This window comes from Physeter macrocephalus, chromosome 2, assembly GCF_002837175.3.
Source record: "Physeter macrocephalus isolate SW-GA chromosome 2, ASM283717v5, whole genome shotgun sequence".
Taxonomy (NCBI): Eukaryota; Metazoa; Chordata; class Mammalia; order Artiodactyla; family Physeteridae; genus Physeter; species Physeter macrocephalus.
The window spans coordinates 37,788,234-37,801,711 of NC_041215.1; the positions used below are offsets into that span (position 1 = coordinate 37,788,234).

Sequence of the window (13,478 nt, forward strand, 5' to 3'; positions counted from 1 at the left end):
GGCCCGCGTACCGCATTAAAAAAAAAAAAAAAAAAAAAAAAAAAAGACTATGTATGTAACTGGCCACATAGAATAAAAACGGAATTTGTGCTACTAGGAGTTTATTTTATGAAAAATAGGGCCACATGGAGTACAGGGGCAGAGACCTTCAATGCGTTTAACTGCCTTTGTAAAAGTACATTTTTTAAAGCATGCAGGACAGAAAACTGGAATAACTGAAGTTTTAAAATTTACATAAATAAAGAAATAAGAAATAACAAAAACGCACGACTCTCAGTCTTCCAGAGCTTCCCACATAGTTGGGGCTCAAATTAAATGGGTTTAAGCTTCTCTGTGACATTTGAGTCAAGAATGAAAACAAGGCCAGTATCCTGGTCAGGTGGAGTAATACCTTGAGCAGGTCATTCATGACCTTAGGCCGCAACTCCCATCTGTAACCTGAGTCTCCCCCACCATGCCACCACCGGGGCTCCACGCACCCCAGTGCTCGGGGAGAGCCACAGCACCCCAGTCCTGCACAGCCAGGAAACGGGCTCTTTAACAGCCTTCAGAAGGGTGGGAAAGAGGATCCTCAGTGCAGCCCAATCCCCTGAAACAGTAACACTGTAACTATGGTTCTCATTCCACTTCCTCACGGTTCTCTTAATATTACTTTCTCAACAAGTAGAAAAATAAGCTGTAAGTAGGCTGAAGAGGCAATAAAAATACTCAAAGCAAACACTTAAATCATGATGCCTCTGAATAAAGCAAATCTACCTGCACACACTTGTTTGTAATTGTTTTGCCTTGTTCAAGTTTTAAATGATAAAGCCCTAAAACGCTGAGACTCAAGTCTACTCCTAATTTGGGATGTTTTCCAAGGATCACTACCAAAAACAAACTAGTAAAATGAAATGAAAAGCATCATTTTAAAGCAGGGGATCTGCCACCCCACCCATCACCCTAAGCAGTCGGCTTTGCTGTAAGTCTGCAGAGCCCCAGAGGCTGTGGCGATATCACACCGCTGCCTCAGGAAGGTTCCAGCCTACGACTCCTGAAGTAACATGCAGCCAGGTCTGGTCTGAGGTTTCAAAGTCTGGCATTAAACCAAAACAGCTGCAGTTCTTCTTGCCACAATCACTCACCACTCGTACATCACGACGTTACTCGCGTAACACTAAAATAACTACCCCTTAAGCACTAAGGCCTAACTCTAAAAGGAAAATGCCCTTTCCAAACAGGTGTGTTCAAATAAGGTATTCTGCGAGTTCCATAAAAAAACTCCTAGAATGAGCCAGTGCCCCCAAAGAGTCCAAATAGTTTTAACAGCAGTCCAAAGCCTTCTCCGTGGTACTTACATGGATTAGTTATAAGTATGATGTCACTACTTTCAAAAGAACTACTGAAACTATTATTAAAAATATTTATAACAAACAGAAATGCCCTGCAAATTATATTATTGCACACAGGGTATCAGAAGCTATGCACATCCAGGTTCCAAGGACTCTAGAAGACCCAGAACAGAGACCCTAAGGCCATGCCTGTGGCTGCTCCAGCCAGCATGCCCAGCGCCAGGTCACTGTCATTGTCTTGATACCGCTCACGAATGATGACTTGGTTGGCAGGCTGCTGTCCATAAAGTCCTGGAAAAGAAGGAAAAAATAGGAGCAGTTTGTGAAGTCCAACATTCACTCAAAAAGATGGCTCACTTGACTGGGACCCTTCCTGAGGTTTCTCCATGCACTGCACCCCTCCCTCGGAGCGCCGGTGGGGTGACCGCAGAGAGTGCTCCCCAGCTCTCCTCCACCACAAGCGAAGGTGACTGGACTTGGCCAAGTGAGGAGGACACCTCCATTTCTAAGATGGCACTAAGAGAAAATCAAGATGCTCAGCTTCCCAAGGTCCACAGTCCCAGACACTGCAGAGAGCAGAATCCTAAAGAAGCTGCAAACCCCAGCCTCCAATGTCCACTTCAGCCCCGCACTCTCTGCTCATCAGGATGGCAGGCAGACGAAGAGTGGGGGAGACACACAGAGCCTAGAGACAATGCGAGAGTCAAGAATCCCCACTGAAAGCTAAGAAGAAAAACCCACCTAGAAGTTAACTAGCTTCTTAGTATTCATGCAAACCGTTTTTAAATTAAACCTTTAATCTGCTAACATAACCTGGTCTTCATTTTTCAACTTATGTCTTTATGGGGAAAAATATTTATGTTAGGGGGAAAACTTCTAAAAAGCAAACTTTAAACAAATTTAAAATTTATTTGCACAATTAAAGTTTACAACTGGAAATGTATTGCTTGTTCTCTTCTATGCTTCACAATATATTGTCCAATAGCTAATTAGCTTTAAAATTGCTCACATATAGTGTTAACTTTCCTCCTTGACCCACTATTCCCTTAGCAGTTCAACCCTAGGAAATAGAGAGATTAATCCAATAGTGATATGTCCATGTCGATGAAGAATGGAAGTGAAGCCAACAGTGGCACTAAAGGCTAACATCTACAAGTGCTTACTAGTCTAAGCACTTACAGTATTACAAGCATTTACATTCACTGACTCACTTAATCCTCACAACAACCCTGTGAGTCAAGCTTCCTGTTATCCCTATTCTATAGACAGGCAAAAGTGAGGCACATGGGGGTTGAGGGCAGTATGTTTAAACTACAAAACTGGTGAACTGTAGCATTCACTATCACAGCCTTGAAATTTAAAAAATTTCAATTAGGCAACTCCAACTAGTGAAATGTAATACAGTAGGAACCTGTAAGCTGACCTAATTAAAAGATCCGCTGAAAAGTCTAAATCTGCATCCCCTCTGTTAGCCCCCCAGAGGGAGCTCCTCACTGCATGACCAGGAGCCAGCTTCTCCTGCAGTTCCTGCTCATCTCTGTTCCTACCAGGGAGCTAAGTCCTTTTTTTTAAATAAATTTATTTATTTTTGGCTGCATTGGGTCTTCGTTGCTGCACGCGGGCTTTTCTCCAGTTGCGGCGAGCGGGGGCTCCTCTTTGTTGTGGTGCGCAGGCTTCTCATTGTGCTGGCTTCTCTTACTGTGGAACACAGGCTCTAGGCACACAGGCTTCAGTAGCCGTGGCGCACGGGCTTAGTTGCTCCGCGGCACGTGGGATCTTCCCGGACCAGGGATCGAACCCGTGGCCCCTGAATTGGCAGGCAGATTCTTAACCACTGCGCCACCACGGAAGTCCCAGGAGCTAAGTCCTTACCAAAGTCAACTAGAGACATTTCCAAGTTGTACTTATTTTAATTACCTAATTTAACTAAACTTTACATAAATGATCAAAACACGAATGTAGAAAAGGCAGATACTGTTTCTATGACAATTAAGTTAGATACTTTAGGAAAGGCTAAATAAAGGTAAGTAACGTTTACAAATTACCATCAAACCAACGAATTGAGTAAATAATAAGATGGGGGAGGAGACACCAAGAATCACAAAATCTACAGGTCTGCTCTCAGACTTGGCCCTGGAAACTGTAGTGCAATTATGTGTCACATGAGTACCATCTCTGTAAGACAGAAACAGAGCACTCCAACCAAAGGAGCCAACTCAAACCAAAGACCTCAAGCCCACAACAAGAGACAGCTGAACAAATGTCCACTAACGTGGGAAAATTAAAACAGAATACTTAGAGTGTGTACACAGCACTCTGTGCACTTTTAAATTGGCTGCCCGGCCACCAGTCCCCAATCATATTAAAGAGAAGGCCTTTAACCTTCTCTGCACGACCAGGGCCTCTATGGACACTGCAAGGCAGTGTGTCATGAAGCTGGCAAAGCACCAGAGTATCTTAGAGAGGCTGACTGAAGAGCTCCTGTCTGGTTACCAGCACGATGCTGCAGTGGGACGACCACTATTGAGCAGCCCTTCCACAGCAAGCACACTGCTAGCTGGTCACAGCGCAAATGCTGAATGCCTATGGACTGCACTCAGCCCTCAGCAGCAAGTATTCTGCGGTGGCCCCGAGCGTGCTGTCTCTTTTTTCATCATGAAAGTCAAAGGCAAGGATGGAATCCTATGTACAGAAATTCCCTTCACAAGCACAAGCACAGAACTTCTGCTTTTCTACAGAATTAGAAACAGCTGGGATTATCCCAGTCTGTGGCCTAGGGGCTGAATAAAAGGCTGGTTCTCATCAGACGATTAGGCTAGGGCTTAAAAACCGACCAGCAACCCCAAAATAAATGGGGAAAAAAAATAATTCATACAAGGGAAAATCTAATTTGTAAACAATTGTACAATGTTTATCTTTGCCAGTCATCACAGAAATGTAAACTAAAGCAACCTGACTCCATGTTAAGACCTTATCAAAACTTTCAGAGCACAACAACAGGCAATCTTTATGGGACTACAGAGAAACCAGTACATCACTAACTCCTAGTGGCATTATAAACTGGTGAACTATTCTGGAAATTAACTTGGTAAATGGTATCAAGACTTACTGCAATACTGTCAGATGAAATGATATAAAGTCTGAATTTCCCTCAAAACAATCCAGAGGTGGGGAGAGAAGGTACAGGTGAAACAAGATGTGGTAACTGTTGAAGCTGGTAACAGGCAAATTTCACAGTTCATTTACTTTCCCTACTTTTGTATGTTTGAAAACTTTTATAATTTTTTAATGGTATCAAAAGAAACAAAAATGTTTATGCCCTTTGACATATTAATTTAATATAGAGAAATCAGAAACGTATTCTAAGACATATTTAACAGGAATGGAAAAGAAAATGATTGGAAATATTCAAAGCAATGTCTACAATAGTAAAGATGAAAAGAAAAAAGTAAAGATTTAACTAATAATACATCACCCCACATGACAGTATGCAATCATTAAAAATACTTAAGAAGATTATGTAGCACTCTGGACATAATACATAAAATTTTATTGATAAAATGAGAATAGAATGCAAAAAGTAATGTAAGATAATAAAGATGAAACAATTATTTTACATGGGGAAAATAATTCAAACAAAAATAGTTGTGCTAGGATTAGAGGATAGACAAATAGTTCATTTTTCAGCATCATTATTTTATCAGTTTTCAACTTGACATGAAAAAAAAAAAATCAAGCAAGGCAGAATCCTTCAGTCTATGCTAGTTGAGTGCACTGCATCAGATTCCAGAAACAGGTAACAGGAGAAACTCTCTTGTATTAGGTGCTAATGCATGAGAAACCAAAGTAACCACCACTAACCAAAAGGACACTTTGAGTCTGGGGCTGGCCAAATCCAGAGACCCTGTGGCAGCCCCCTTGGCTTCTCTGCGGCATTCATATCGGTGACCACTCACCCTTCTGGTAAACACACTCTCCTGCTACTGCTTCTGTGTTAAGGCACTGTGCCAGGTTTGCTCACAGCCACTTAGAGTTCTGATCTCTTGGCAAGCTCTACACTCCCATTCCAGTCTATTCACCAACTCACTCTCCTGTGTGTCGCTCTGACATGCCATACCCACTGTGACCTGCCCCTGCCTGACTTCACCTGCTCATTGGGGTCTGGGTGTAGCCTCACTCTTCAGGCCATCAGGCACGTAGCTCTGGTCCCCCTTGCCCTAGTTGTAGGCGCCAGCATATTCCTGCACCTCCACTCTGTAGACTTCCCCTGCCCATGCTGCACCTAGGACTTGATGTCTCCTACACAGGCCAGTCATTCACACCTAACAACTTGTTTCGGGTGAGGTGAAGATGAAAGGAACCCATTAAAAGCTCAGAATAAATATAAGCCCTCCCAGGCCTCTACTTCACCTGCAAAATGGAACATCACACCTAAGCAGTGATAATTTTTGAAGGATATTACCAGAAGGAAAAAAAAAAGAAAGATTACCTTTTATCCCTTAAAATGGGCCTCTTAGTTTGGTTGCTTCTTAATGTAAATGAATTTCAGTAAGTACAAATTCTCTTCTTGGGGATGAATCTGGATACACTAGTGAAGTTTTAAAAATCAAGCCCACTCTAACTTTTGTGAAGCAATGTGAAGATATATAATGCTTTTTTTTTTTTTAAAGTAGTGGAGTGATTTCTAGTCTAACCAGAAGAAACATAGCTCACTTTAAATTGAGAAATAAAAATTCTTCAGGCTTTATTGATCTACTCACTAAATGAAGAGAAACAAGGAATGAAAGGCTGGCGTTAAGTTACCTGCATATGGGTACTGGTAGGGTACAGCATAAGCCTGCCCATTTGCAGCATAGACAACTTGAGTTCCTGGCGGGTATGCACCACTGTACGGACCATAGCCGTATGCCTGCTGAAAAGATATAGGCCCATTAGAAATACAATTTTGAAATTTCAACATCCATTTATAATAAAAACTCTCAACAAAGTGGGTATAAAGAGAACATACCTCAATATAATAAAAGCTATATATGACAAGGCCATAGCTAGCATCATACTCAATGGTGAAAAACTGAAAGCATTTCCTCTAAGATCAGGAACAAGACAAGGATGTCCACTCTCACCACTTTTATTCAACAAACTATTGGAAGGCCTAGCCAGAGCAATTAGACAAGGAAATAAAAGCCATCCAAACGGGAAAGGAAAAAGTAAAACTGTCACTACTTGCAGATGACAGAATATTATATATAGAAAACCAAAAAGGCTCCACCAAAAAACTATAAGAATAAATGAATTCAGTAAAGTTGCAGGATACGAAATCAATATACAGAAATCTGTTGCATTTCTATACACTAATAACAAACGTTCAGAAAGGGAAATTAAGAAAATGATCCCATTTACAATTGTATCAAAAACAATAAATTATTAACATATACACACTACTATATATAAAATAGATAATCAACAAGGACCTACTGTATAGCACAGGGAACTCTACTCAACACTCTGTGATAACCTATATGGGAAAAGAATCTGAAAAACAATAGATATATGTGTATGTATAACTGAATCACTTTGCTGTACACCTGAAACTAACAAGATTGTAAATCAACTATACCCTAATATAAAAGAAAAATTAAAAAGCAAAACAAAAACAAACAAAAAAACAATAGAATACCTAGGAATAAATTTAACCAAGGAGGTGAAAGGCCTGTACACTGAAAACTATAAGGCACTGATGAAAGAAATTGAAAATACAAATAAATGGAAAGATATTCCAAGCTAACAGATTGGAAGAATAGTTAAAATGTCCATACTATCCAAAGTAATCTACAGATTCAATGTAATCCTTAACAAACTTCCAATGGCATTTTTTGCAGAAATAGAACAATCTTAAAATTTGTATGGAACTACAAAAGACCCAAAATAGCCAAAGAAAGAAGAATAAAGCTGGAGGCATCATGCTCCCAGATTTCAAACTATATTACAAAGTAATCACAACAGTATGGTATTGGCATAAAAACAGACACACAGATCAATGGAACAGAAGAGAGTGCCCAGAAATAAACCCACACATATATGGTCAATTAACTTACAACAAAGGAGCCAAGAATATACAATGGGGAAAGCACAGTCTCTTCAATAAATGGTGCTGGGAAAAGTAGAAAGCCGCATGCAAAAGAATGAAACTAGACCACTATCTTATACCATATACAAAAATTAACTCAAAATTGATTAAAGATGTAAGATCTGAAACCATAAAACTCCTAGAAAAAAACAAAGGTGATAAGCTCCTTGACATTGGTCATGGTGATGATTTTTTGGATCTGACTCCAAAGGCAAAGGCAATGAAAGCAAAAATAAACGTGGGACTACATTAACTAAAAAGCTTCTGTATAGCAAAGGAAATCACCAACAAAATGAGAAGGCAACCTACTGAATGGGAGAAAATATTTGCAAATCACATATCTGATAAGAAGTTAATATCCAAAATATGTAAGGAACTCATACAACTCAACAGCAAAAAAATAATCTGATTAAAAAAAGGGCCAAAGAACTGAACAGACATCTTCCCAAAGAAGAAATACAGATGTCCAACAGGCACATGAAAAGATGCTCAACATCACTAATCATCAGGGAAATGCAAATCAAAACCAAAATGAGGTATCACCTCACACCTGTTAGAATGATTATTATTAAAAAGACAAGAAATAACAAGTGTTGGCAAGGATGTGGAGAAAAGGGAACCCTCATACACAGCTGATAGGAATATAAATTGCTGCCTCCACTATGGAAAACAGTAATGGAAGGAAGTTCCTCAAAAATTTAAACATAGAACTACCAGTTGATCCAGCAATTCCACTTCTGGGTACTTACCCAAAGGAAACAAAAACACTAACTCAAAAAGATATCTGTATCCCCATGTTCACTGCATCATTATTTACAATAGCTAAGATATGGAAACAACCTAAGTGTACATCAGCAAGAGGATAAAGAAAATGTGGTCCAAATATACAATGGAATATTATTCTGCCATTAAAAAAGGACATCTTGCCAATTTTGACAACATGGATGGACCTTGAGTTTTCGAAAGAAGTCAGACAGAGAAAGACAAATACCATATGACCTCATCTGTATGTGGAATCTAATATTTTCTAAAAAACAAAAAAGCAAGCTCACAGATACAGAGAACAGACTGGTGGTTGCCAGAGAGGAAGGGGGGCCTGGGGGTGGTGGGCGTGAACGAATTGGGTGAAGGAGACAAAAGGTACAAAGTTCCAGTCATAAAATAAATAGGGGGCTTCCCTGGTGGTACAGTGGGAAGAGAATCCACCTGCCAATGCAGGCGACATGGGCTCGAGCCCTGGTCCAGGAAGATCCTACATGCCACAGAGCAACTAAGACCGTGCACCACAACTACTGAGCCTGCACTCTAGAGCCCGTGAGCCACAACTACTGAAGCCCATGCGCCCAGAGCCCATGCTCCACAAGAGAAGCCACCGCAAAGAGAAGCCCGCACACTGCAACAAAGAGTAGCCCCCACTCGCCACAACTAGAGAAAGACCACGTGCAGCAACGAAGACCCGAAGCAGCCAAAAATAAAATTAAATAAATAAATAAATAAATCATGGGGATATAATATACAGCATGGTGACTATAGTTAATAATACTATACTGCACATTTGAAAGTTGCGAAGAGGATAGGTCTTAAAAGTTTTCAACACAAGAAAAAAAATTCTTTATGTATGGTGACAGATTTTAACTCGACCTAGTGCAGTGATTATTTTGCAATATATACAAATACAGATCATTATGTTGTATACCTGAAACTAATACAATGTTGCATGTCAATTATACATCTATTTTGAAAAATACAATTTGGAAACCACCAGAAATATATTAAAATTGGTTCTCCAGGTTGCAGTCAATAAAGTTTGACACTCTATTAAAAAAATAAAGAACATGACAGGACTTCCCTGGTGGTCCAGTGGCTAAGACTCCACACTCCCAATGAAGGGGGCCCGGGTTCAATCCCAGGTCAGGGAACTAGATCCCGCACGCATGCTGCTACTAACTAAGAGATCATTCCCATGCCACAACTAAAGATCCCGCACGCCGCAACTAAGACCTGGTGCTGCCCAATACATAAATAAATATTTTAAAAATTATAACAATAAAGAAAGAACATGAGACAGTGTGCTTATGCCCTTTGTTTTTTTTTTTTTCTTTTTTTTTTCTTTTTTTTTTTTTTTTTTTTGTGGTATGCGGGCCTCCCTCCGTTGCGGCCTCTCCCGGGGCCCGGGTTCAATCCCAGGTCAGGGAACTAGATCCCGCACGCATGCTGCTACTAACTAAGAGATCATTCCCATGCCACAACTAAAGATCCCGCACGCCGCAACTAAGACCTGGTGCTGCCCAATACATAAATAAATATTTTAAAAATTATAACAATAAAGAAAGAACATGAGACAGTGTGCTTATGCCCTTTGTTTTAAGATTCTAAAAAAACAAACCCACAACTGGAATCTACTTTCAGGCTGTAAAATAAAGTAGGTGGAAAACACAACAAAAAAGAGAACTGGACTTGCCAGAGATTCCAATTTCATTTCAGCTGTACCATTAACTTGAACTTCAGTAAGTCATCTAACTACTGTAGGCCTTGTTTTGTTCATCTCTAAAATGATCAGTTTGGACCAGGTGATAAACGAGATTCATCCAAAGCCAGTTTTCTCTTGCTGAAGCCAGCCTAGCAGCAAAACCCTCCCCAGCCCAATTTCCAGAAGTTCCTGGCAGGAGAATATAAAAGACTGAGAACACTGGGGGGTCTGAGGTCTGAGGCCTGGGCAGGTGACTGGCAGTTTTCCAAAAGGACATGCCTATGAAAGGTCATTGCCAGAAATGGGCAGTGGACTGCCTCCACTGACCAAGTAAAGGACTACTGTATACTGGGAAATACGGAGATGAAAGGCCTAGCTTTATGAGCTCACAGGTGGTGACAGGGCAGACTTGTTTACAGACAATTACAATTATTGTCATTATGTGACAAAGACTATGCACAGGGGAGAACAGGGAGCTGTGGCCCGGCAAATACGTATGTAGATCTAAACTTGTTATCTTACAAAAGCAGGAGACAGAATTTATGCTTTTGTAAGACAGAATAGATGCAGACGTTGTTTTCCCTATTCTTCCTGCTAAGTACAACTGAAAACCCTGGACACTATACATACAACAAACACAAGGAGACTCTGAAAGGTGGAGAGAAGGCAGTTGACTGTCTAGGGACCTCACGACCCTAAGAAGGACACACAGTGAGTTCCCTGGGTTTTCTTTTTGCCCCCTACATTCGACTGGATAATGTAGAAGCAGCAACCAAGAAATGCCAACATGTGCAGACCTTTTTTGGTCTGCCTCAAGGAAAGCCTGCTGTCTCTACCCAAAGAGCCTAAGAAGGAAAAGGCCAATCTGGCCAGAGAGACCATTTTCAGGCAGTAACTGCTCCACTCCAGCCAAACAACACAAAAATAGCTGTGGCTATTACTCCCACCAGCAAAGTCAAGTATGGAGAAAGATGCTCTCCCACCCCCATCTCAAACAGTGTCAGAGAAGGCCAAGTCGGAAGCTGGGAATTTCATCCCTACCAGATGGAAACAGGCCACCTCCAGTCCCATGCCACAGTGTCAGTGGAGACCATGCAACGAACCAGAACTCCCATCTCTGCCCAGCAGAAACAAGGTGCCCCTTCCTGTCCTGCTGGAGTAGGATCAACAGAGACCCAGTTGAGAGCAAATACTTCCACAACCTCTTAACAGTAACCATAGTATCAGTGAAGGCTAGTGGGGAGCAGCAGGGAAAGTCCCTCCAACTCCCAGGCAGGCTGGTGTCAGCAGAGACCTAGAGAAGGGCCTGAATTCCCAGCCCTCCCAGCAGTGACAATGAGCCAGTGTCAACTGGGACCCAGGGGACAACCTGGACTTCCACCGTTACATGAAGGAACAAAGCAGACCCCCTCTTCATCCAGCAGAGGAGCATTACGAGGAAGTCTGCTAGAATGCAAGACTTAAATAGATTCAGTCTTACAATATTTAAAATGTCCAGGTTTTGATAAAGAATAATTCATCATACCAAGTACCAGGAAGATCTCAAACTGGATGAGAAAAGACAACAAAAGAGACCAACACAAAGATGACAAAGATGTTGGAATTACCTAGGAAGGATTTTAAAGCAGCTATCATTAAAATATTTCAATAAGTAATTAAGAACATGTTTGAAATTCCTAAAAGAAACAGGAAGTCTCCACAAAACCAGAAAAATATCAGGAAGAACTATATAAAGATATATATCAAGAATAACCAATGAAAATTTTAGAAATATAAAAATAACTAATAAATTATTCAATGAATGGACTCAACAACAAATAGAGATGACAAATAATCAAGGAACATGAATATAAAGAGTAGAAATTACCTAATTAGAATAGAGAAAAAGCAGATTGAAGAAAAAAAATGAACAAAAACTCTGAGACATGTGGGACATCTAACATCTGCGTCATCAGTTTCATTAGAGAAAGAGGGTGGGTCTAAAACAACATTCCAGAAATAATAGGTTAAAATTTCCCAAATTTAGCAAGAAACATAAACCTACATATTCAAGAAACTGAATGAACACCAAATAAGATAAATCCCCAAATATACACATCACAGTCAAACTTCTGAAAACTAAAGACAAGGAAAGTAGCCAGAAACAATGCACTACGTGTATGGGGGAAAAAAATTCAAATGATAGCCGACTTCTAATCAGAAATCAGAAGGGCCAAAGGAAATAGCACACATTTACCAAGTGCCGAAAGAAATGTCAACTCAGAATTCTATACTACTGAAAATATTCTTCAGAACAAAGATGAAATTGAGACATTCTCAGATGAAGGAAAACTGAGGATCTATTGCCAGCAGATCTATCCTAAGAGAATGACAAAAGTTCACTAAACAGTAAATAATAAACGAAATCTTGAAATATCAGGAGGTAAAAATATATGGTCAGAGCAGAATACATGTAAATATAATAAAAATCACATCTTGATTTTTCTAATAAGTTTGACAGCTGTAGCAAAATCTATAACACCATCTAATATGGTTCTCAATACATGTAAAAGAAATACTTAATTATACCATAAAATGAGAGAGAAAAAAGGAATTTAGAGGTAATGGTTTGACACTTCACTGGGCCTGGTAAAATGTGAACACCAGACTTTGAAAAATATGTGTATATGTACAATGTAATAATTAGAGCAACCATTAAAATAGCAATACAAAGAGATACTCAAAACATTACAGATACATCAAAATGTAATTCTAAAACATGTTCTATGGGAATTCCCTGGCAGTCCAGTGGTTAGGACTCTGCGCTCTCACCACCAAGGGCCTGGGTTAGCTCCCTGGTCGGGGAACTAAGGTCCCACAAGCCATGCAGTGCAGCCAAAAAAATAAATAAAAATAAAAATTAATAAATAATAAATAAGGTAAAACATGTTCTAGTAACTCACAAAAAGCTTAAGTAAAAGAACATACAGCAATGAAAAACAGAACCAAAGGAAAATAAAAAATAAAATGGCATACTTAACGTATCAAAATTACATTATATGCAAATAGTCTGTGGGGAAGAGTAAGAGTGATGGTGTTTAAGGGTACAAACTTGTAACAAGTATTAAATAAGCCTTGAGATCTAATCCATCATATAATGAATACAGACAATAATATCATACTGTAATTATGTAGTGTAATAAATATTGCTACATTTGCGATCATTTACAATATATAAAGGTATCAAAGTAACATATAGTAGGGCTTCCCTGGTGGCGCAGTGGTTGAGAGTCCGCCTGCCAATGCAGGGGATACGGGTTTGTGCCCCGGTCCGGGAGGATCCCGCATGCCGTGGAGCGGCTGGGGCCATGAGCCATGGCCGCTGGGCCTGCACGTCCAGAACCTGTGCTCCGCGGCAGGAGAGGCCACAATGGTGAGAGGCCCGCATACAGCAAAAAAATAATAATAATAAAAAAATAATAACATATAGTACACCTTAAACTTACACAATAAAAAAATGTAAATGGCCGAAATATACCAGTTACAAGATAGAGATTTGTCAGATGGGGGG

General features: G+C 40.1%; 1 protein-coding gene across 4 annotated transcripts in view; it reads right to left on the minus strand.

The window, feature by feature from the left end:
• Positions 1 to 18: 18 nt before the first annotated feature.
• Positions 19 to 13,478, minus strand: part of PLEKHB2 (pleckstrin homology domain containing B2) — a 41,841-nt gene continuing 28,381 nt past the window's right edge. For 3 of the 4 annotated variants that reach the window (XM_024115016.3, XM_007111947.4, XM_024115017.3), the window contains 2 exons: positions 6,135 to 6,243; positions 19 to 1,622 (listed from right to left, as the gene is read on the minus strand). In XM_024115016.3, coding sequence (XP_023970784.1) covers positions 1,486 to 1,622; positions 6,135 to 6,243 — 246 coding nt within the window. In that variant the 3' untranslated portion in view covers positions 19 to 1,485. The remainder of the gene's footprint in view (positions 1,623 to 6,134; positions 6,244 to 13,478) is intronic. The other variant, XM_007111948.4, reaches the window with a different exon arrangement.